At 47.6% G+C, this 19,748-nt stretch overlaps 1 protein-coding gene across 1 annotated transcript in view; it reads right to left on the bottom strand.

Moving 5' to 3' along the window:
* HS1BP3 (HCLS1 binding protein 3) overlaps positions 1–5,292 on the bottom strand; it is a gene marked incomplete at both ends in the record, with an annotated part of 50,357 nt that extends 45,065 nt beyond the window's left edge. Inside the window, one exon of the mRNA XM_081997089.1 lies at positions 5,252–5,292. Within this exon, the coding sequence (XP_081853215.1) occupies positions 5,252–5,292 (41 nt within the window). The remainder of the gene's footprint in view (positions 1–5,251) is intronic.
* Positions 5,293–19,748: the final 14,456 nt, after the last annotated feature.

The following is a 19,748-nucleotide window of genomic DNA, read 5'->3' as shown; positions in this document are numbered from 1 at the left end:
CAAGGAATTATTTATGACATTTTTGCAAGAGGAATGCCAGGATCTTATAGTGTCCCAAGACCAAGCAGCTTGGGGTCTCTTGGGCACAAGACAACAGAACATTTAACAAGATGCACAGTCTGTTTCAATAGGCTGGAAACCAAAACTGACCAGAGATCCTTTCCCCAAAGTTCCCTCCCTGCCAAACCACAGCACACTCAATACTACTGCTGCTGGAACCAAATACTCTGCCAGAATCAGAAAGAAGTTTATCATCCAGAGCATTTGTGGATGGATGCCAGGTGCCCACCAGAGCCGCTCTGTCACCGCCCTCCCCAGCTGGGCAGGGGAGGGAAAAGGTAACGAAAGGCTCATGGGTCGAGATAAGGGCAGGGAGAGATCAGTCAGCAACTGCCATCATGGGCAAAACAGACTCGACTTGGGGAAATTAATTTAATTTATTGTCAATCAAATCAGACTAGGGTTATGAGAAACCAATAATAAAACCAAATCTTAAAACACCTTCTCCCAGCCCCTCCCTTCTTCCTGGGCTCAACTTCACTCCCCATTTCTCTCCCTCCTCCCCACAAGCGGCGCAGAGGGACGGGGAATGGGGGTTGCGGTCAGTTCATCACACCTGGTCTCTGCCGCTCCTTCCTCCTCAGGGGGAGGACTCCTCACCCTCTGCCCTGCTCCAGCTTGGGGTCCCTCCCACAGGAGACAGTCCTCCATGGACTTCTCCAACGTGAGTCCTTCCCACAGGCTGCAGTTCTGCATGAACTGCTCCAGCCCGGGTCCCCCCACGGGTGCCGTCCTTCAGGAACAGGCTGCTCCAGCCTGGGCCCCGCGGGGTCACAAGTGCTGCCAGCAAACCTACTCCAGCCCGGGTCCCCCCACGGGTGCCGTCCTTCAGGAACAGGCTGCTCCAGCCTGGGCCCCGTGGGGTCCCAGGTCCTGCCAGCAACCCTGCTCCAGCCGGGGCTCCTCTCTCTCCCCACGGGGCCACAGGCCCTGCCAGGAGCCGGCCCCAGCACGGGCTGCCCACGGGGTCACGGCCTCCTTCGGGCATCCCCCTGCTCCGGCATGGGGCCCTCCCCGGTGCGGGTGCAGATCTGCTCCCCCGTGGAGCTCCATGGCCGCAGGGGCACATCCGCCTCCCCGGGGGCTTCCCCAGGGGCTGCCGGGGACCCTCTGCTCTGGCGCCCGGAGCCCTCCTGCCCCTCCTGCTCTGGGCTGGGGCTGCAGGGCTGTTCTCCCCCATGTTCTCACTCCTCTCTCCGGCTGCAGTTGCTGTTGCGCAGGTTTTTCCCCTTCTCAGCTCTGCTCTCCCAGCGGCGCTGCCACCGTCGCCGACGGGCTCGGCCTTGGCCAGCGGCGGGTCCCTCTTGGAGCCGCTGGCACTGGCTCTGTGGGACACGGGGGAAGCTTCTGGCAGCTGCTCACAGAAGCCACCCCTGCAGCCCCCGCTACCAAAACCTGGTCACGCAGACCCGATACAGCATTGAATACTCTCTGAACACATTTCTGAATGTGTCATTCCTATGTGTGAATGTTTCTTAATGAAATCAGAGGGGACTGTTTAAAAAAAAGAATTTTCTTTGCATTAAATATTTTTTCCTGCCTTTTTTTTCTTCTGTTAAGTCCCATCTTCCCTGGACTTCCTGTGGATTGCAGAGGTGTCATGTGGAATTCTTGCCTCTTTTTTTTAGGAAGTTTAGATTCATTAACACAGGAGCCCTTCACGTAAAGATACATGAGGCGTACAAACTTTAAATAAACTTTAAAGAGGTTTAAACAATGTAGTTTGAAACAAGGATTCAAAAGACTCCTCTCATCATGTCAAAACTTGATCAGTTCTTTTGAAACTTGAGTTTTCCCAAGAACGCAACCTCTCAATCTCCAATGCAAAACAATAAAAAGCTTTTTAAAGAGAGTATCTATCTCAAGAGTTGTCTATAAATCAGACAACAAACAAGGGCACAGGCCCACTTTTGTACCCAGTCCTCTCTGACAGCCATGTTTAAAACATGAGGGCTTTAACAACAGCTCTACCATCGCCAGGATTTTATACCAGGTACCTAAACGCCATTCTGTTTGCTCCAATTCTGTTCTCATTTTCTGCCAGTCAAAATACACTATCAGACAACATCTTGTTCGCAGTTACACGTTGTTGGGCTCTAAACACAGAATGAATAGTGCTGATGTATAAATACATAGGTGCCTGGTTTTCACACATCAGCCTGTCAAAGCAGTAAGTAACAGTCATTATCTGGAGTGTCGTCTCCTTCAGTGGCAACCAAAATGCTGGCTCAAAGGACACCTGCCAGTAAAATCAGCTGGATGTGGGTTTTTTAGAATATACCTGTAGCAGAGGAAATGCTCTCCAGATGTGTAGTCACTCAAAAGTTGTGACTGCAGCTATGACAGCAAAAAGGTCTGTCAAAAGGGTGGTACTCAGGAGTGACTGACTTCTGTTAACACAGCCACAGAATATAAATGATAAATTAACCTGCTTTTCACCTCTGATGTAAATAAAAGGAAAACCCACCAGTAAACCATCCTTCCGGAATGGCTTTATTTAGCTTGAAACACCAACCACGTACAGATATCCTGAGATGACACAAGAACTTCACCGTAAAAGCTGCCACATCAAAGTGTTCTAAAAAGGTCATGAAGTTAGTTAAGTACCATATCTACACCTTTTAAATTCATTAAAAGTCTGAGATAAAATGACTGTAATGCCAAGCAATTAGAGGCAGGGGGAATAGCTACATTTTTGTTTGCTTGCTTTAGGCCTTGTGATCGCTTTCATTATCGTCTCTTACAGGAAACCTACCGCTAGCTATTATCTCTTCCACCGCAACAGGACTGTGTGTTTTTCTTAATATAAAAAGGATTCTAAACAAACAGAAGTCAGCAGGGAGGCTAAGACAGATAGAGAGTAATATCCAAAGTGCACACTAGTTCTTGTAATGCCCTAGTTTCAAAATAAGCAGCCCCGGTGTTTTAATTCAGTACTCTTATTGTTGTTACTCAAATGGAAGCAGCACCTACAAATCCCAAGGTGGAATATAGCTTCATTGCATTTTTCACATGAAACACAATTATTTTTACACTAGTAGCTTCAAAAAAGAAGCAAAAGGAGAAAGCTGGTTGTTTAAATTGAACACAGAGGTTTATTGCTTCTACTCCTTATTTAAATCTAGCTTGTGTATCCCTAAGTTACGCTTTTGTCTACAATACCGATGGCTCGGGCAGACGTGGGCACATGGTTAACTTTCCTAACAGGAATCACTTCACCTGAATACAAGGAAACCATTCATACCAGTAACACTGTGCTTGCACGATCGGATCATGCAGGATCAGCATGGGACAGACTACATAAAGGTCAGATGAATAGAGCAGTGTCCACAGTTCACAGAAGAGCCACAGTTTTTCACTCCTGTCTTTTGATTTGCTGTAATGTAGAGGCTTTGTACTTTAATTAGTCTGCTTTCTGTGCTGAAAGGTGAAGATGAGAGAAGGGGGAAAGCAGCCATTGCAAGCAAGAAAGCAAAGCAAGGGATGTAAGTGCTGTGACCAGAGAAACTTTATTCCAGTGTCTGTGTGGTCAGGAGAGTGGACTCTGCACTTTCTGCCTCAATAAAGTCAGCCCCATCAGCAGCACCCAGCTCCAAAAATCTCTGCCCAAAGGGGACCAAACAGTGACAACTCAGGTCACAGCAAAAGGAGAAAAAACTTGTACAACCAGTTTATTCATTAACTGAAGGCAAAATATCAGGCACAAATTATCCAGTAAAGGGTTTTATTTCTCTGCATAGTCTAACCACAATATATATATATATAATCTGTATACAGATTATTATTTATATTACAATAGCAACTAGGAATCCTATTCCCAAAACCAGTATGTACAAAGAGTGAAAAAGTCACAATTATACCTCACAATCTTACCTCACAAGCTAGAAAATATATTCGCTTTCTAAAGCCTTAATCCCACATGTACATATATATCCAATTTTATCACTGAAAGTATTCCAATATCAGTGGGGAAATTTACAAGTGGTAAAGTCTACTGACTGTAAAATAAACCCAGGTGTTCAGATTTCCATTTCCAAAGCTAAACCTAACATAAAGTCAGTCCTTCAAAACATGTGAGTTGTCAGATACGTTTGAAGGTTCAAGGCCAGTGCTCTGAAGGAAGTCAGGTCCTGATAAAGCCAAATATTTAAGGACTAAAATAATGGCTTTGAAGTTAATGTGATTGAAATAGTTGCTACTTATGTATGTCCTAGGAGGTAGGTGCAAGAGTCAGGACCTTGCTGAATCAACACTTCTGTTTCTCATGTTACATCCGACATGTGGTCTCAAATACCCCATGGGGGTTAAAAAAAAAAGAGAGATCTCTCGTTTCTCTGTAAAGATTGCCACAAACATTTTCTTCTTGAGGCATTTCTCTTGAGGGTTCATTCGCCACATCTAGGAAAATACAGGTTTTAAAAATCTAATGCAACTGAAAACAGCGCCTCTGCGCCCACCCACAGCGCGGTTTCAAGAAGGTGGGCAAACGGAATAAACTTATTTTGCCCTTCGCTGGCCTAACTTCAAGCCAGGCGGGGTCCCTGTGGCCTGGTGGACATGAGGATCGGGGCGCAGGGCACGGTGGCGGGGAATGGGGGTCAGCCAAAAGCGCTGATGACACACCACCTCAAAGATTCTGGTGTAGGCATCAGGACTAACTTGAATTCCTTCTGACCCGCCTCGATGTGCTGACAAGGAAAAGACGTTTCCTGGAGGGTGGGAGCACACGTTGTGTCCCCAGCAGTGTCAACGAGGCCAGGAAAGGACCCCAAGTCAACGACAGGAGGCCAGAACGAAACGGCCGGTGCTACAGAGGACGGGCCAGATGGCCACAGGGGCCTCTGCCGGCTCTGAAATGCCGAAAAACTCGAGGAACCGCACGTATCCGGAGCGTCCCGGGGACAAACCCAGGCACGAGCCACCCGCTGCCCACCTCGGCCTCGTCCCAGCTGCTCCGCCGGTGCCCTCGGCCTCTGCTCAGCGCCGGCCGCCCCTCGGCCTCCCCTCGGCGCCCGCCCCGGGGTCCCCGTGAGGTGCCGGCCTCCGCGCTCCTTCCCTTCCCCGGGCGGCGCCGCCACCAGCGCGGCGGCGGCGCGGGCCCTGCCCCGCTAAGGGGAGGCCGCGGCCGGCGGCCCCGCGGCGGCAGCGCCCGGCGCAGCGCAGGCAGGCTACTCTCTGCGCTCCCCGGTACCTGGTGGTGACCAGCACGGCGGGCGCCTGGCCGTGCTGCATGGCGCAGGGAAGCGGCGTCGCTCCGGATCAGCGCCGGCCCGGACGGAGAGGCCACGTCCGGCTGTCACTGGGTCCCGCCCGCCTCCCTCGGGCCGGCAGCGGCCGCTCTGCCGGATGTTTGCCGGCGGGCGGCTGTGGAGCAAAACGATCGCTGGGAAGGGCGGGGGCAGGGAAACATCCGGGCCGGGGAAGAAAAGAGTGAGTGACCTGGCTCGTAGTCGGCAGGATTCGAACCTGCGCGGGGAGACCCCAATGGATTTCTAGTCCATCGCCTTAACCACTCGGCCACGACTACACCGACAAGCAGCACCTCTGGCGCGCGAGCTCTACCAGTTCTTCGCCACTCGCTCTTCTTGCTCGGGACCAAGGCGCTTCCCCGGGCCCCGGTGCCGTCCGCGCGCCGCCGAGACCCCTTGCACGCATCCACCTGCCTTGGACCCGCCGGCCCGGTGCCTGTGTGCCCCCTCCGCTGCGGCCCCGGCCCAGCGGGGTGGGTGCCCAGCGGTGCTCTTTGCCCCAACCTTTGTTTTGGACAGAAAGCAGCAGGCAGCTGCTGCCCCTCACCGGCACCCGCAGCTGGCCTGGGGACCCCCGCTCCGTTTTCACGCTTCTGGGTGCACCTTGGGTGCTTTTTGCTTCCTCGGTGCTTCCCTGCAGGGGTGTGCAGGGCTTCTGCAGGGAAGCGGCGAGGATAAAAACCCTTCACGCCGGGCACAGCTTTCTGCCCACACCCCGATACCACAGCAGAAGCCTGAGGAGATGTTCGGGGCATACTAGAACTGCAGTAGAAACCGGACACGCCGCTGCATCAGTGCAGCTGCCCCGCGAACAGGCTCTGCACCCCGAGTGGGAATGCAGCGGGGCCCAGGGGTGCCCCCAGGGAGGAGCAGCCCCTAAAAGAGGACCTGGTGCGTGGATTAGGGCTTTTCATCGTGGAAAGAAACAGCTGGAGGAGTTGGGGATATGATGGAAGTCTGTAGAAATCCAGAGATGGCAGATACAGAGCAGTATTTTGCTGGTGAAACGAGAATCCTGGAGCATGAAACTGAGGAGTCAAAATAAACCAAAAAGGAGACTTCATAAGTGGAGTTCCTTCCTAAATCCTGGTGTTTTTTTCTTGCTAGCTATTGCCACTGGAAACCTTTTAAGCAGAGTGTAAATACCACCACATGGGTTCAGCCTTCCTGGCACAGGAGTCACGGTTGCCAGAAGTGCTGCAAGCTACAGGAAAATGCTTTTGAAGCAAATCATTCTCATGTGGCCTCTGAGGGACTCATAGAATCATTGAATCACAGAATCATTTAGGTTGGAAAAGACCCTTAAGATCATTGAGTCCAACTGTCAACCTAACACTGCCGAGTCCACCACTAAACCATATCACTAAGTGCCACCTCTACGTGCCTTTTGAATTTCTTGGACTTTGTCCAGTCTAATTTTAAAATCATGGTCCATGTGCTTCTAATGCTTGCCTGCAAACAAAGTTACGCCACCGTTTTCACCTTCTTCAGTTAAAAAGGAATTCTCTGTGAGTGTATAAGTGTGTAGTGTATAAAACCCCAACACTTTTTACAGTATCTGTCATTCTCCAAGTAGTATCCAGGGCAAGACACAGTCAGATGTGTCTTAAAAAGCTCTGGGCTGGAGTTCCTGAAAGCATAGGTATATCCCAAATTGTTGCATGTCTAAATGAATTAGGTATTTAATGGCATTTTTATCCCTGGTTGGCTTCCTGGATAATCCAATTTATTCACAGAATCACAGAATCACTAAGGTTGGAAAGGACCTTCAAGATCATCAAGTCCAACCATTAATCCAGTGCCACCATGTCCCCTAAACCATGTCCTGAAGCGCCACATCCACACGTATAGTAACAAGGAGTCAGCAGCTGGCAGTTTGCCGCCTGAGAGCAAAACCAGAGCAGGACCTGAGCTGTGAGTGCCCACTGAGGCAGTGCTTGTCACACTGGCTGAGCAGTGTCCATCCAAACATCTCCAAGTACCTGTGAAGATGCTTCAAAAAATGGGGCTTTTCTCCCCAGGCAGAAGTGTCTGCTCGGCCCCAGGATGCTTCTGGGCTCTGTCTTTGACCTGGAGAGGTTGTGGGCACTGTGTTGGTATGCTCATGAAGAAGTCCAAGCGCTGCCTATTTATCTGATTTCTTAACAAGTTACATCACATGTTGCATTTTTATAACTCCACAGCCCATATAATCAAAATCATCATATTGTTGGAAAATAAAACAAATGCCTCAGCATTGCTTACATCTGAAGTTGTGGAAAGAATCAGCTGACTTACCCATGAGGGTAGGATCTTTGATCAGGTGGTGACTGTGAAGAGTGAAACTCAGCATAAAAGGTGCACAAAAATCAAACCTGATAGAAGAAAGCTGTTATATGCTGACAGAGCTGTCTGCTGGAGCTGAGCAACAATCTTTGCTTTTTCAGATGCAACCTCCCAGAATATTTAGAGTTTGATCCCCATATTGCTTTGGATGCTACATATACAATTTCTTCCATTGGACCCTTTTTTTTTTTTCTTTTTTTCTGGCAGAAAAGAGCACATTGATGAGTGTTGGCCAGGCCCTGCAGCCAGGCCATCAGGCACAGTGGCACTGGGACTCGTTAGTGTAGCTGATGGTCAACTGGAAACCTGCCAGGAAAGGCCTATGGGAGAACGTGCAGTGAACCTGAGAACCAATACCAGTCATAATAAAGTTATGATTTCCTGCCAATATTTGAGTTACCCTCAGCTGCTCCTCTCACCTTCATGGGTCTCCCTTGCCTCAGTTCAGTTGTGTATGAGCAAAGCAAAGAGGAAGAAATGCTCTGAAGTTTCATGTCTCTTTTCTTTAGGACTGCTGCCTTTTCTTCCTGCCTTTTAACTCTCCAGTGCTGACTGGTTCGATAGGTTGCTGATTTATTTTTAACCATTTCTTTTTTTTCCCCTTCCTTTCTGGACTCGCATCAAACTGAATCAATATATTCATGCAGTCAGTATTCAGTAGCCTAGATTATGCATAGCTGCAGCATCTCTGTAACAAAACTATTAAAGAGTTTGCATAGAATAACTACACATAAACAATCCCCTATTTTTTACTGCAGGTATGTGTGGTACTGTGTTAGAGCCTCAGTGGTTTCTGACTACATGAGGCAAGGTCAAAGATGACTGCTCCAAGTGGAAGAAGATGCTCAAAGAAAAGGAGACCAGTCTGATTTCAGTCAAAGGCCTCTATAAAGTGAAGGAAAAGAGTGAATGCGAGACAAGTAATTAAGCTCAGTAGGAGGTTGAAGGAGCTTCATTTGTGTTGAGGATGTCTGAGCATTGGGAAGTGTCCATATAAGAGGTGCTCTTGCTGACAGACAGTATCATGATGAAAACCTAAAATAGTAGCCAAGTTTTAAACAAAGAATTTAAGGAGAGATGCATATAACCTCTATAGCTGATGTAGCTGTTTCATGCATCAAGTGGGTGTTTCATTTTCTACCATCACCATCATAAAAAATCTTCTAGCTGTCATTTCAAAGAAATAAAAGGAAAATGTGATGAGTTATTCTCAGAACTCAAAACTCAGATACCTTATGTAGGTAAATCCCAATTGCAATATAGTGTCCTTATAAATCTCATTATTTTGGGACACCATTTGAATGTTTGGGTTTCATAATATGGTTCTGCTGATCTGGGAGCACCCACTGCATAAACACTTTATGGCCTGCATCCTGAGCTGACTTCCATAAAAACCTTCTTGTCACACTGAAGTAGTCTAAGTTTCTCCTGTATCTGGTGGATTATCACTTTGTGCTATGAAACAAGAACTATCATCCCTCAGAGCAACTATGTCCAGCACTGGCAGGGCTCTCGGAGCAGAGGGCTCCCAGAGGCTCAGCAGTGGCTGGTAAATGAGTTGATATTATAATTTTTCCCCACCTCTTCATGAAATCCCTTTCATGACCAAAAAATGTTTCTACTCTCCTCCCACAGTAGCTGTCTGCTCTTCTACCTGCTGACTGCACGCACCAGAGCAGGTCCTGCAGGTGTTTCCTTCAACACAAGGAGAAGCACTGAAAGGCCATGTAATGGCGAAGGGGTTGGGATGTTACCTTGTTCTCCATGTATGAGCTCTTAGCTGATGAGGCGTGCATGCCCCGCAACCCTGCACCGCTCCCGCATCAAACCTCTGCCCTGCAGGGTCACACATCAAGAAGACCCTGCTTTGAACCACCCTCCAAAACGCTGCTCCAGGACACTCAGCACAGGCCCATGGTGTGTAGATATTGCAGACCCAATGCCTGAGACACCCAGGTGAGGGTGACTCCAGCTCAGGGAGAGTGAGCATCAGCTGTGTTTGCCTCTGGACTCATTTTTTTGTCCACTAGAGAGCACTCACATACAACCTATAGACCAGGAACTGGTTGCTGGTGCTGACTGCGATGCCCAGCAGTGTCTCACCCTTTGGGAGTCAACTGCCCAGCTCCTGCCTGACACCCTTTACTTGCACAAGCAATCCCACTGACTCTGGTCTAACCCTCAGCTCATGCTCAAAACCTGACTCTGGGACCAGTTACACTGGGATTTTCTACAGAGCTGAAGCCAGTCGGTGATATGACTGCATTTGCAGTTAGGACTGATTTTACACTCAGTAGCTAAACTAAAAGCCTTGTACTGACAGATAGCCCAGAGGAATTTTCTCAGCCACCTGCCTCAGCATGAAGGGGGTTGTAGGGGACCGAGCGTGAGTGGGATGAAAAAGAGGGAGAAGAAAGAAATGCTAAAGGTTAGAAATCATCAGTGTACAGCTCCTGTTCTCCATGACCTCTCCCTGCTTTAGCAGAGGGCTCTTCTGCCAGAGAATAGATCATTCTCCATCCACCAGCCTGGGGCAGGATGGCAAGGAAATACAGGGAGAAATGATGGAGATGCAGCAACCACCCCCTCCCCGGTGCTTGGAAAGGGGCACAAACACATTTTCTCTCCATTGCCAGAAGCTCTGCCCCTGGACCTCCCTGTGGTAACCTAAAAACTGCGTGAAAGAAGTTTGCAAGGGCTTGGGCAAGCTCAGATGTCTTGGGAACTAGCAGGTGGCTGCAGAGCTTATGATCTGACACCTGTGAGATAGCCAGATCCTCTGCAGAGCTTATGGTCCAATGCCTCTGAGACAACTGACAGCCAGGTCCTGGCTTCCTTGGGAAATGGCTTGGTGCCAAACTGGGGACCTGTTTGGTGAGCAGACAATGGGAAACACCGGCGGTGAGGAGTGCGTTGGAGAGCAGCTGTAGCAGAGACCCCAGACCAGAGAGGTGAAGGGAAGGGTCCTCCATGTCCCTTCAGCCCTGTCTGGGACATGGAAAAAAGCAGGTTTGCACCAGGTGTCCTTTCACCACATGTGCTGGAGGACTGCCCACTGGCTGTCTTCTGCAGGCCTTGAGTTCCCGCAAAGGGTTAAAGCGAGGCAGAAACCCCCCCAAAGCCTGTTAAAATATTGGGTGATTTGTGGCTGGGATCTGTTCATTCAGTTCGATGCGAACGGACTGCAGCCCTACAGCTTAATCCCTCTCTGTTCCCCATGAGGGCATGAGGGGATGGGGGGTCTCCATCAGGGCCAGGGTGTGACCCCATGAACTCGTCCCAGGGTCACGTCTGTCTCCTGGCTGCCAAGCAGGGACCAGCGCTCGCACCGCTACATCCCTGCCTGGGTGTGATCCTTGGCAGCTCGTGGATTTGCTTTTCATCTCCCCAAAGACATCAGGTGAACAACAGTGAGATTATAAGCCCAGGGGGAGTTGTCCACTGGTTTTTGAATCCCCGGCAGAGGACTCTGCCTTTAATCACGGCAGGATGAGGAGAAATCAGAACCCTGCTTAGGGTATAGTAAATAAAATGGGGGGGAAAAAGCAAGGGCAGAGGAACACATTTAAAAACAAAATGAATTGGCTATGAAAACACAGTTTAAAAGATGAACATGAAACCTTTTTTCAGCCTTGATTCATATTGGAAGAAATACAATATTATTTAGTTACTGAAAAAGGCTGCACTAGAGTAATAGGATTCCAGTGAGATGACCAATCATTTATCACTCCTACCACTATTTGTTTTCAGATGGCAATTACAAAACCCAGATGTGAACCACTAGGAGATTTTATATTAGGACTGGGCTTCTCTGTGAATTTCGAAGGTAGCCAAAATGGTAGATTTAAGGTTTGCTCTTGTTATATGATGTGTTAAGGTTGTCGATAGCCTGTCAAGGCAGTCTTTTAATTTACACACCTCCTAAACTCTGGATAGACTTATTCTGGGAAGAAGGGAGGAGACTTATAAAGCTGTTCTTCATTATGCCTCATGCTTTTCCCCCACCCCCTTTAAACAGTTAACCTGTAATATGATGAGCCACATGTCAGCAATAATCTAGTAGAAACCACAGGTAATCCCTGCTGAAAGATAAACCTGGCTCTTGACCTGCTTCAGCCTTGGAATTAAAATTCCACCTCTCTTAGGTTTGGGGGTCCTAAGTAAATCATGGTTAAATTTTATGATAGCCACTGAGGAAGACAACATGAGATTTCCTAGTTTGCCCCAGTTTAATAAAACCAAACCTTAAAATACAGAAAATTGTCTATATTATTCAAAAATCACATCTACAGTAGATAGATGCAGTAGACTTGCCCCCCCATCCCCCAAAGAAAGAACAGGTTTTGGGCAGTTGACTCTTTACATAAGTGCAATGAAAAGAGTGTTTCGCAGATCGAGGAAAAGGTGAAGGAACAGTCAGTAATTGCACAAGTTTCCAGGTAGACTCCCAAATACGTTGCTAAATGTTTCAAGTAGATCTTCACCGCACACCTGACCTAAGCTGTTGCCCAAGGACTTTACCTTGGTTTCCCTCACTCCCACCAAATAAGCTTCGGAGGTGTTTATATACATGCTGATTTATTTGGCTGGAGATAATCAAGAGACCAAGGTCTGCTTGGCTTTAGTGCTGACTCCTGGTTGATCATTACCTGTGTGAAGTGTGGAGATGACTCCTATTTTTTTAGGAGTAAGAAAAGGTTAAGGTTCATGGAGACCCGGAGTCCTCTGCTGAACTACCCATCACAGCATAGTTCGAGCCAGCCGGGTTAGAGCTGGCCAGATTTTGTTCCTGGATTTCTTTTTAAAATTAGGAGACTTTTCAGGGATATTGTTGGAACATTCCTTCATTTTATGAGTGATTCTGGACCTGACTGAAATTCTCCCAAATGGAAAAATTTCAACTTTCTGAATTAGCAAGAAAAAGAGAAGAGGTTGGGGAGGTGAGAGGGTGTCAATATGTTATTCTTTGGCATCTCTTCCTAAAAAAAGAAAGTGTATGCAATTGCTCCATCTGTTTGTCACTCCATGTCTCTGTCAGTCTAACTGTCTGCCCCCCACCTAATAACATAGTAATAAGCCAATGGCCAATTTTAACCAATTGCAACAGAAGAGGAGATGGCTGGACAACTTTCAGCTCCTCCAACTATTGTAAAAACCTGGCAGCTCAACAGATGAGAGGCCAGCATCTGCGTCTCTCTAAGGGAAAGACTGAAGCATAAACTCAGCAGATACGTGTTTGATTTGGCTTGCCAGTAGGCCAGTCGCTTCTTGTGTACCTCCAATGTGGGATGGAAGTATCGGGGAGGAACAATACAGATTTTTTTGTAAACTGAGTTGCGTTAGTTCTACTGCTCTGTTTTCAGTTCAAGATAACTAATTTGGCAGATGCTATGAGAGAGAGATTACAATGACCCAACCGTTTCTTGGTGACAGCAAGCTAGGATAGAGTTACCCAGCTGTCCAAGGAGATCTCTAAGTATGCTTCTGTCTCACAGCGCGAGCAATACAACCCGTCTCGTCAACGAGTTGTTCATACACAGCCGTAGTAGGAAGGTGAATACCTTTCCAGGTCAATGCTATTTAATCCAGGAGCTGTTTTGCTCACAGGTGTTTTACAACAACCATTTTAAGTCAGATGCTCCTACTCTTACGCAGAAAGTGGCTGGCAGTCAGACTCTGGGTTTCACCACATCATGGATGTGGGCTTCTGAAATCTGTAGTTTTTAATGAAGATATTAGTGGTTGCAATCGTAAAGGTGTTACAAAGCAGTAACAGTTTGCCTATCCCTTTACACACGGTGAGACTGTTCTTGCTTAAAATTGGATTTTGACCTGCTCAGCATCTTCCTCTGTGCTGATCTGGTAAACTGGCTGTGTAGTCAATGGAGAAAAGGGTGTTTCTGGACACATTTCTGGGAATACTCGGATCCGTTTCAGGTGCTCACTTCAAGGTATGATGACATTGTGCCTAAAAGTGCTTACTTTTCTCCAGTGGCTATAGAGGAAATGGTAGCAACCAGCTTAGGTGTTCAGGTCTCAATTCAGCCGTTCAGCTATAGTTTAGTGCCATTGAAGAGACCTTGGTATATCCCACATGGCCTCTGGCTGCTGCCCTAGAGGGCTGCAGGTCTCATGTTGGTCTTGTGCTAATGTTTGCATCTCCAGGCAGATGTCTTGGATCTCTAGTACATTTCTGTTTACGGTGTCTATGTGTAGGCAATGGAATGAGGCCTTAGTAGTTGAACTTCATGACCTTAGAAGTAGGTGTCACCATGTTGGTGCCCTGATGCATTAAATATCTATTTACTTAGTACAGTAGTTGAAAATCAAGTCAGTTCGGTCTCTGAGCTAAAAGAGTGGTACAGCTGATGTGTGTCTAGCAAATCTCACATTTACATGGTAGATCAAGTTAAATGAATCCACCCTAAATGCTTCCTTATCACACACCTCCAAAACAGTAACTACTAAAATGATACTATATGGGTCTCGGAGATTTTCTAGAAATGGATGATTGTCCTTCAGAAAGACAGGGGAAAATACAGCTCCAGAGCTAGATGTAGCCATTTATGGTACAATGGCATAGTACACACTTTGCATGTTTTTCTCATGGGTCAAGTTTTCAGCTTTCCGTAATGCAAGAAGAAGCAACCACTGCCTGGTGAGAGAAACAATCAGGCTGAGGAGAATGGAAACGAAGTCTCCTTGAGACACCACATTGTTCTAGCTGGTCCTACAATCAGCTGCATCCGTTCCCTCTTCATATGACTGGAGCCTCTGCTGAAATCAGTCACTCAGATGTTCAAAGCTACAAATACAGAATCAGAATAATAAATGCTACCCAAGCATTACACAGTCGTGTGAATTGGTCTGGGCTGCGCTGAGCTGGGAGGTAGAAAGGGAAACCCAGGAATCTTGGAAAAACTGGTTGCATGGAAGGTGCTCTTCCTCCCCAAGACTCCATCAGGAACGTCCATACCAACCCTGTGCAAGGTTGGAAATACACCTACAGTATTTCCTTAATCCTTTGCGCAAGCTGCCTGCAAGAGCAGACAGCGACCCATTACTAGACAAAGGGAAAAACTATGATGTCAGGGAGTGTGGTTGTCCCAAGGTCCTGGCCAGTGCTGGCTTAGGTGTTACTTCAGAATTGCGCTCTTCATTGCTCTTGCTGACAACGTCTCAGCTCCCCAGGAAACACCAAAGATCTGGACCTTTCTTTCTTCAAAAGAATAAAGTTTGTTGGATAGCTAAGGTTCACCCCAACCTTGCTGGAATAAGCTTTTGAAGGAATGAAGGCAAGACTAGACAATGACCTAGGTTTCCAATACACAAGCCCATCAGCTACCCTGCTCTGGCCTCCAGGGTCTCCAGCGCTCCATTCATGCCAGTAAATTAAGTAACACCAGGGAGCAACGTCAGCACTGTCACATCGTTAAAAGGATCCGTGGCATGTTTTCAGCCTAGGGCTCTACTGAATGGTTTCTGGGGGCAGTTCAGTTGTTAACACAGGCCAGGGACAAACAGCTTGTACATGGCGATCTGCCTTGGAGGCTAAAGGAGTTTAGCCATGTTGATGTGGGCTGATCCACAGCACTTGATCTTGGTGCCAAAGAGTGGTCCTACAAAAATTTGATTTACATGCATAGATGTAGTCTAAGTGGCTATCTCTCCTTGCACAATTATGTCCACCTGGAGAGCTCATGGGATGAGTCTTTACATTCACAACTTGTCTTCTAAATACTGGATCCACAAGCCGTCATTGTACAGAGGAAAAAAACCACTGAGAAGATTCAGAGCTGGGTTCACTTGCAGTTTCCACATCACTAGATCATCAAGGCCCAGGAAGACTTTTAACTGTCCTTGGGCCTTTGGCTCTTACTAAAACTGTCAGCCCAGACTTAATCTGCCCTGCAAGGTGAGGCCCTGCAGAAAGGATAGAGACAGAATTTAACACCTCCTTGTTCCAAGTGCAAAGTGCTTGTTAGCAAACTGGCAACTGCCTGCCAATCATTTTATTTCATACAGGAGTCAGTCATATCAAATCATTTCCAGCTGCACTTTTCTTCTGAACACAAAGAGAGGAGCCCAAAGTGGCATACTTTGCCTTACTAACCTGGTGGGATCAATGTGTGAACCACAGAAACAGGCAGAGCTCCCCGTACACTGCTGAAGTGACCCACACACAGTGGTGTGCTCTTCAAGGATTTCTTTGATATCAGAAAGTCCCACCTTATATATTTTTTCCTGCTAAATTCTGATGATCTCATGAGGGAGTGTGCTTTGCTCAGGTGCTAGAACAGGCACCTGGGGTCTCTCTGCAGGCTGCAGGGCAGCCAGGACACCCGCATGGTGCTGGTAGATGAAGCAGAAGACGTAGGACAGACCCACACTTTTCTGAGGCAGCAACGGGAGGTCTGGATGTCTCAGGAGGCACCAGTTGCTCACATTTAAGCATCTGAGATCGCGTCCGGTGCCCGAACTTGCACATGAGTGTTTGGGTGGGTAGGAACAGGCTGGCAAGCAAGGCAAAGTGAGCATGTTGCCTGCATCAAACAGTGAAGGCAGAAACATAGGTTACTTAAGTACTAACGTCAGCACAGCCCACACCAACTTGCAGTCTCTGTGAAGAGCTGTAAGACAGGCAGTTGTGAACACGGTCCACTGGAACGTGTTAGGAAAGCAAGGTTGTTGCTAACAGGGCATTTGACATCCCACCCAGTAACCTGTATCTGTGGCTTTGTCCACGCAGCTATCACTGCCCAGAGGCCTGCCTTTAACTTTGGAGGGAGCACTAAATAAATGTGCAGAGACTGCAGGATTTAATACATTGCATATATCTCCTTTTAATGATCAATCTAGGCAAACATATGTGGGCAAAAAGCTTGTTTTGATATATATAGTAAAACTATGCAAAAGACCCTTCAGCAAGATGCGATTTGCTCATTTTATTAACTTGAGGGCTCTTTCAGACAGAGTTGGAGCAATGCAAAGTCAGGTGCAGCTTCACCTGATACACCTATAGTACAAGCTCTGTAACAGCTGATCCTGCAGCTCTTACACACTCAGCAGTCCCTCTGACAGCATGGCACAACAAAAAAGGGATGTTCCCACATAATGTATTCCCGTCCGCAGCCAATTTTCCATCTCCCTCTCTTATATACGGTACATACTTGCACTGGGCTGCTTTGCATACGTTCCACAGCCTAAGGGGAGAGAAAGCAGAGTGAGTGTCTTCCAGACCTAGTGCTCTCCACATTTCATCTGTGCGTGGGGTAACACCTTGCACGGAGACTTGCTGCTATAAATCCCTGCACCGGGAGATGGTGCTCCTGCCCTGGGAGTGATCCCTCCCTGCAAGCCCGGGCGCTCCCCGGTACTCCGCTTTCTGCGGATGCTCAGTTCCACTGCTGCCATCCAGACCCTCTGCTGAGGTGGGTCTGGACGACCCTGTGAGACCTGAGGTTTCTTATCCTCTGAGCTTCTCATGCTACTCAACAGCTGAAGCAGAAAGAGGCCCAGGGCATGAAATGTCTACAAAAATAGTTGGAAAAGGCAAGATGGGAAAAGGAAAGCAGGAATTGTGGGGTTAAAATGCAGAACTGGACAGGAGGCCAAAAGGTATGGTGGTGGTAAAAAGTAGTTTATGAGCTGCTCAGTTTGTCCCTTGGTCTATGCTGGGGTCTGTGGGGCTTTTTAGATGAGATGCATCTCTCCTAAGTGCCGGGTGCCCAGCCCGTATCACCCACCTCCCCTCCATTGTAGAAGGACATGCTGCCCTGGCAAGAAGGTCAGACAGACATAGTCTTTGAGAGAAGTGATCCAGGCTATGCAAAGTTGCAATCAAACAGGACTTTGGACCACATCCTTTTCCTTACCCAGACACCCACCTTCCTCCACACCTCCTCCTCCTCGAATCCCAGTCTAGCAGCAGGCACAGAGGAGTGAAGGGAGGAGGATGGGGCTGAAGCAGAGAAGGTGGCAGGTCTGCTCTGGCCCTCTGCATGCCTCAGCTGACCCCTACGGCGTGTTGGTGTCCCCAGAATAACTGTCAAGGAAACCAAAGTTGATACCTCCAACTAGGTACCTCGCATTGTTAGCTGCACTGAGGTAGGATGGATCCACCTGTTGATTTCTGTTCAAGGTCATGTTCCCAAAAGGGAGGGAAATCAGTTCTCGAGGACAGGACTTTCTTTGCCAGACCCCTGTCACTGTGGAGAACTATTGGGATGATGTTAAGAATTTCAGAGTTTATCTCCATTCAGCTGGTCTACAGCAGAAAATAAAAGCATGGGGTTAAGAACATTGAAGTGAATGAGAGCAAAAGTAGCTGTCTGACAAGGAATGGATAATACCAAAGGATGGGAAGATAACCTAAAGGAGGTTCTTCCCATGTTCACAGCAGTGAACACCTGCATCTAGAAAGTTAGGAGTGAGCCAGAACTGAGGTTATTGGTTGGACTTTACATTGGGATAGAGAGCAGAAGAGGGAAGAATCAGAAGAGGGAAGAATCAGAAGAGAGAAGAGACTTGGTTTTGGTAGAGAAATTCTCTGTCTCAAGTGGCAGAGAAGTGAGAATGACACAACAGCCATGAGCAGCATTGGCTGGGGAGTGCAGAGAAGGGGTCTCCTGGGAATAGTTAGGAACCTGAAATGTTGGGGTGAAGCACTGTGTGCAATGTTCCCTTTCTTATGCTCCCTTGGGTACCTGCTGGCAGACACTCTCCCAGCCAGGTCTCCCCTTCAGGACTGGCTGATACCCCCAGGTGTCACGAGCCTTCACAAAGGCGCTGGGAGCTGGAGGACAAGAAGTTGGGGAGAAATATATCTGTTTTCTGAGGTATATCTATATCTATATCTATATCTATGTATCTATATATCTATATCTATACCTATATCTGTATCTATGTATCTATATATCTATATCTACATCTACATCTACATCTATATCTCTATCTCAGAGCAATAATCTGAGAGACAGATGAGAGAAAAAGGGATCGAGTGGAGGTCAAAGGGTGAAATGTGTAAAACTAAGGAAGCACGGAGCAGAGCCTGACGGGAGTTGTAGGAGAGCACTTCCCCTGGTGGCATCTCACATGGACAGCCAGGGGTGGGAAGGCAGCTGAGTTTTTTCTGCACAGACAGACCAAAACCTCTGCAACAGCTGTCTCAGCTGAGCTCTTTGGTTAACGCTGTAGAAATCACTTTCTGGAGGTATGGCTCTCCCTCCAGTAACTATTAATGGGAGGAAGGTGATTAGTTAGACTGAGAAAGAAGCCAGAATGAAGCAAGGTGAGTTCCACCCCTTCCAACCAGATGCTAGCCTAGACTACCACCATAAGGACACTCAGGGTGAGTCATCGCCCCAATTCAGCATCTGTGGCTTGGTGCATTGACAAATTACCTGCTGACTCTGCACTTTTCAAAAAGCAAGTGGGCTTTTTTTTTTTTAATTGACTGAATTGTGTTTTGACTTGCTATCTTCAGGTGGCTTATGCCACACCCTGTCAACCAGATGCTGAATAGGACAGTTATTCCCAAGGGGAATGGAAAGTCTATTCCAAGAAGCTTTTATGTTTCCAGAAGGATTGAACTCTCAGCAAAGCATTTCCATAAGTCTCCTATCCCGTAGCTAGAGTACAGTGTTCAAATAGAAAGTGATGTGAGACAAGCATAGGTTTAGACATCCAGATTGCAGTGATGCAAAGTCTGTGGGTCTGAAGTAAAGCAGCCCTACAGGGTCTTTGAACCCATCTGATGTTTCATGCATGGACTTTGTACCTTGATTTGTCTTATCTTCCCTGGCTATCCCTGTGCAGATACTCAGGAAGAATTCAGCTTGGCTTCAGTTTAAGTAAGTTTTGGAAGGAGTTGCTGGAAGATTTGGAAAGAAAATGATGCTGTTGCTTGGTTACTTGCTGAGCTGGCCTTGCCGTCATTTGTAGCCATCTCGCTAGAAGACATTCATTAAGTGAAGCCACAAGAGGCTTCTTGTGTGGTCACTACATTAAAACATATTCTTCCCGACAACCACTAGCATCAATATTCTAACCACTCCGAACTTGCTCAAGACTTGCAAATTTGGTTGAGCCCCACTGGCTTAGCTAAGGGAAACA

Source organism: Phaethon aethereus (assembly GCF_964289735.1).
Source record: "Phaethon aethereus genome assembly, chromosome: 3".
In the NCBI taxonomy this organism is placed as follows: Eukaryota; Metazoa; Chordata; class Aves; order Phaethontiformes; family Phaethontidae; genus Phaethon; species Phaethon aethereus.
Note: the sequence above shows the minus strand (reverse complement) of the source record. Positions and strands in the feature narration are given on the sequence as shown.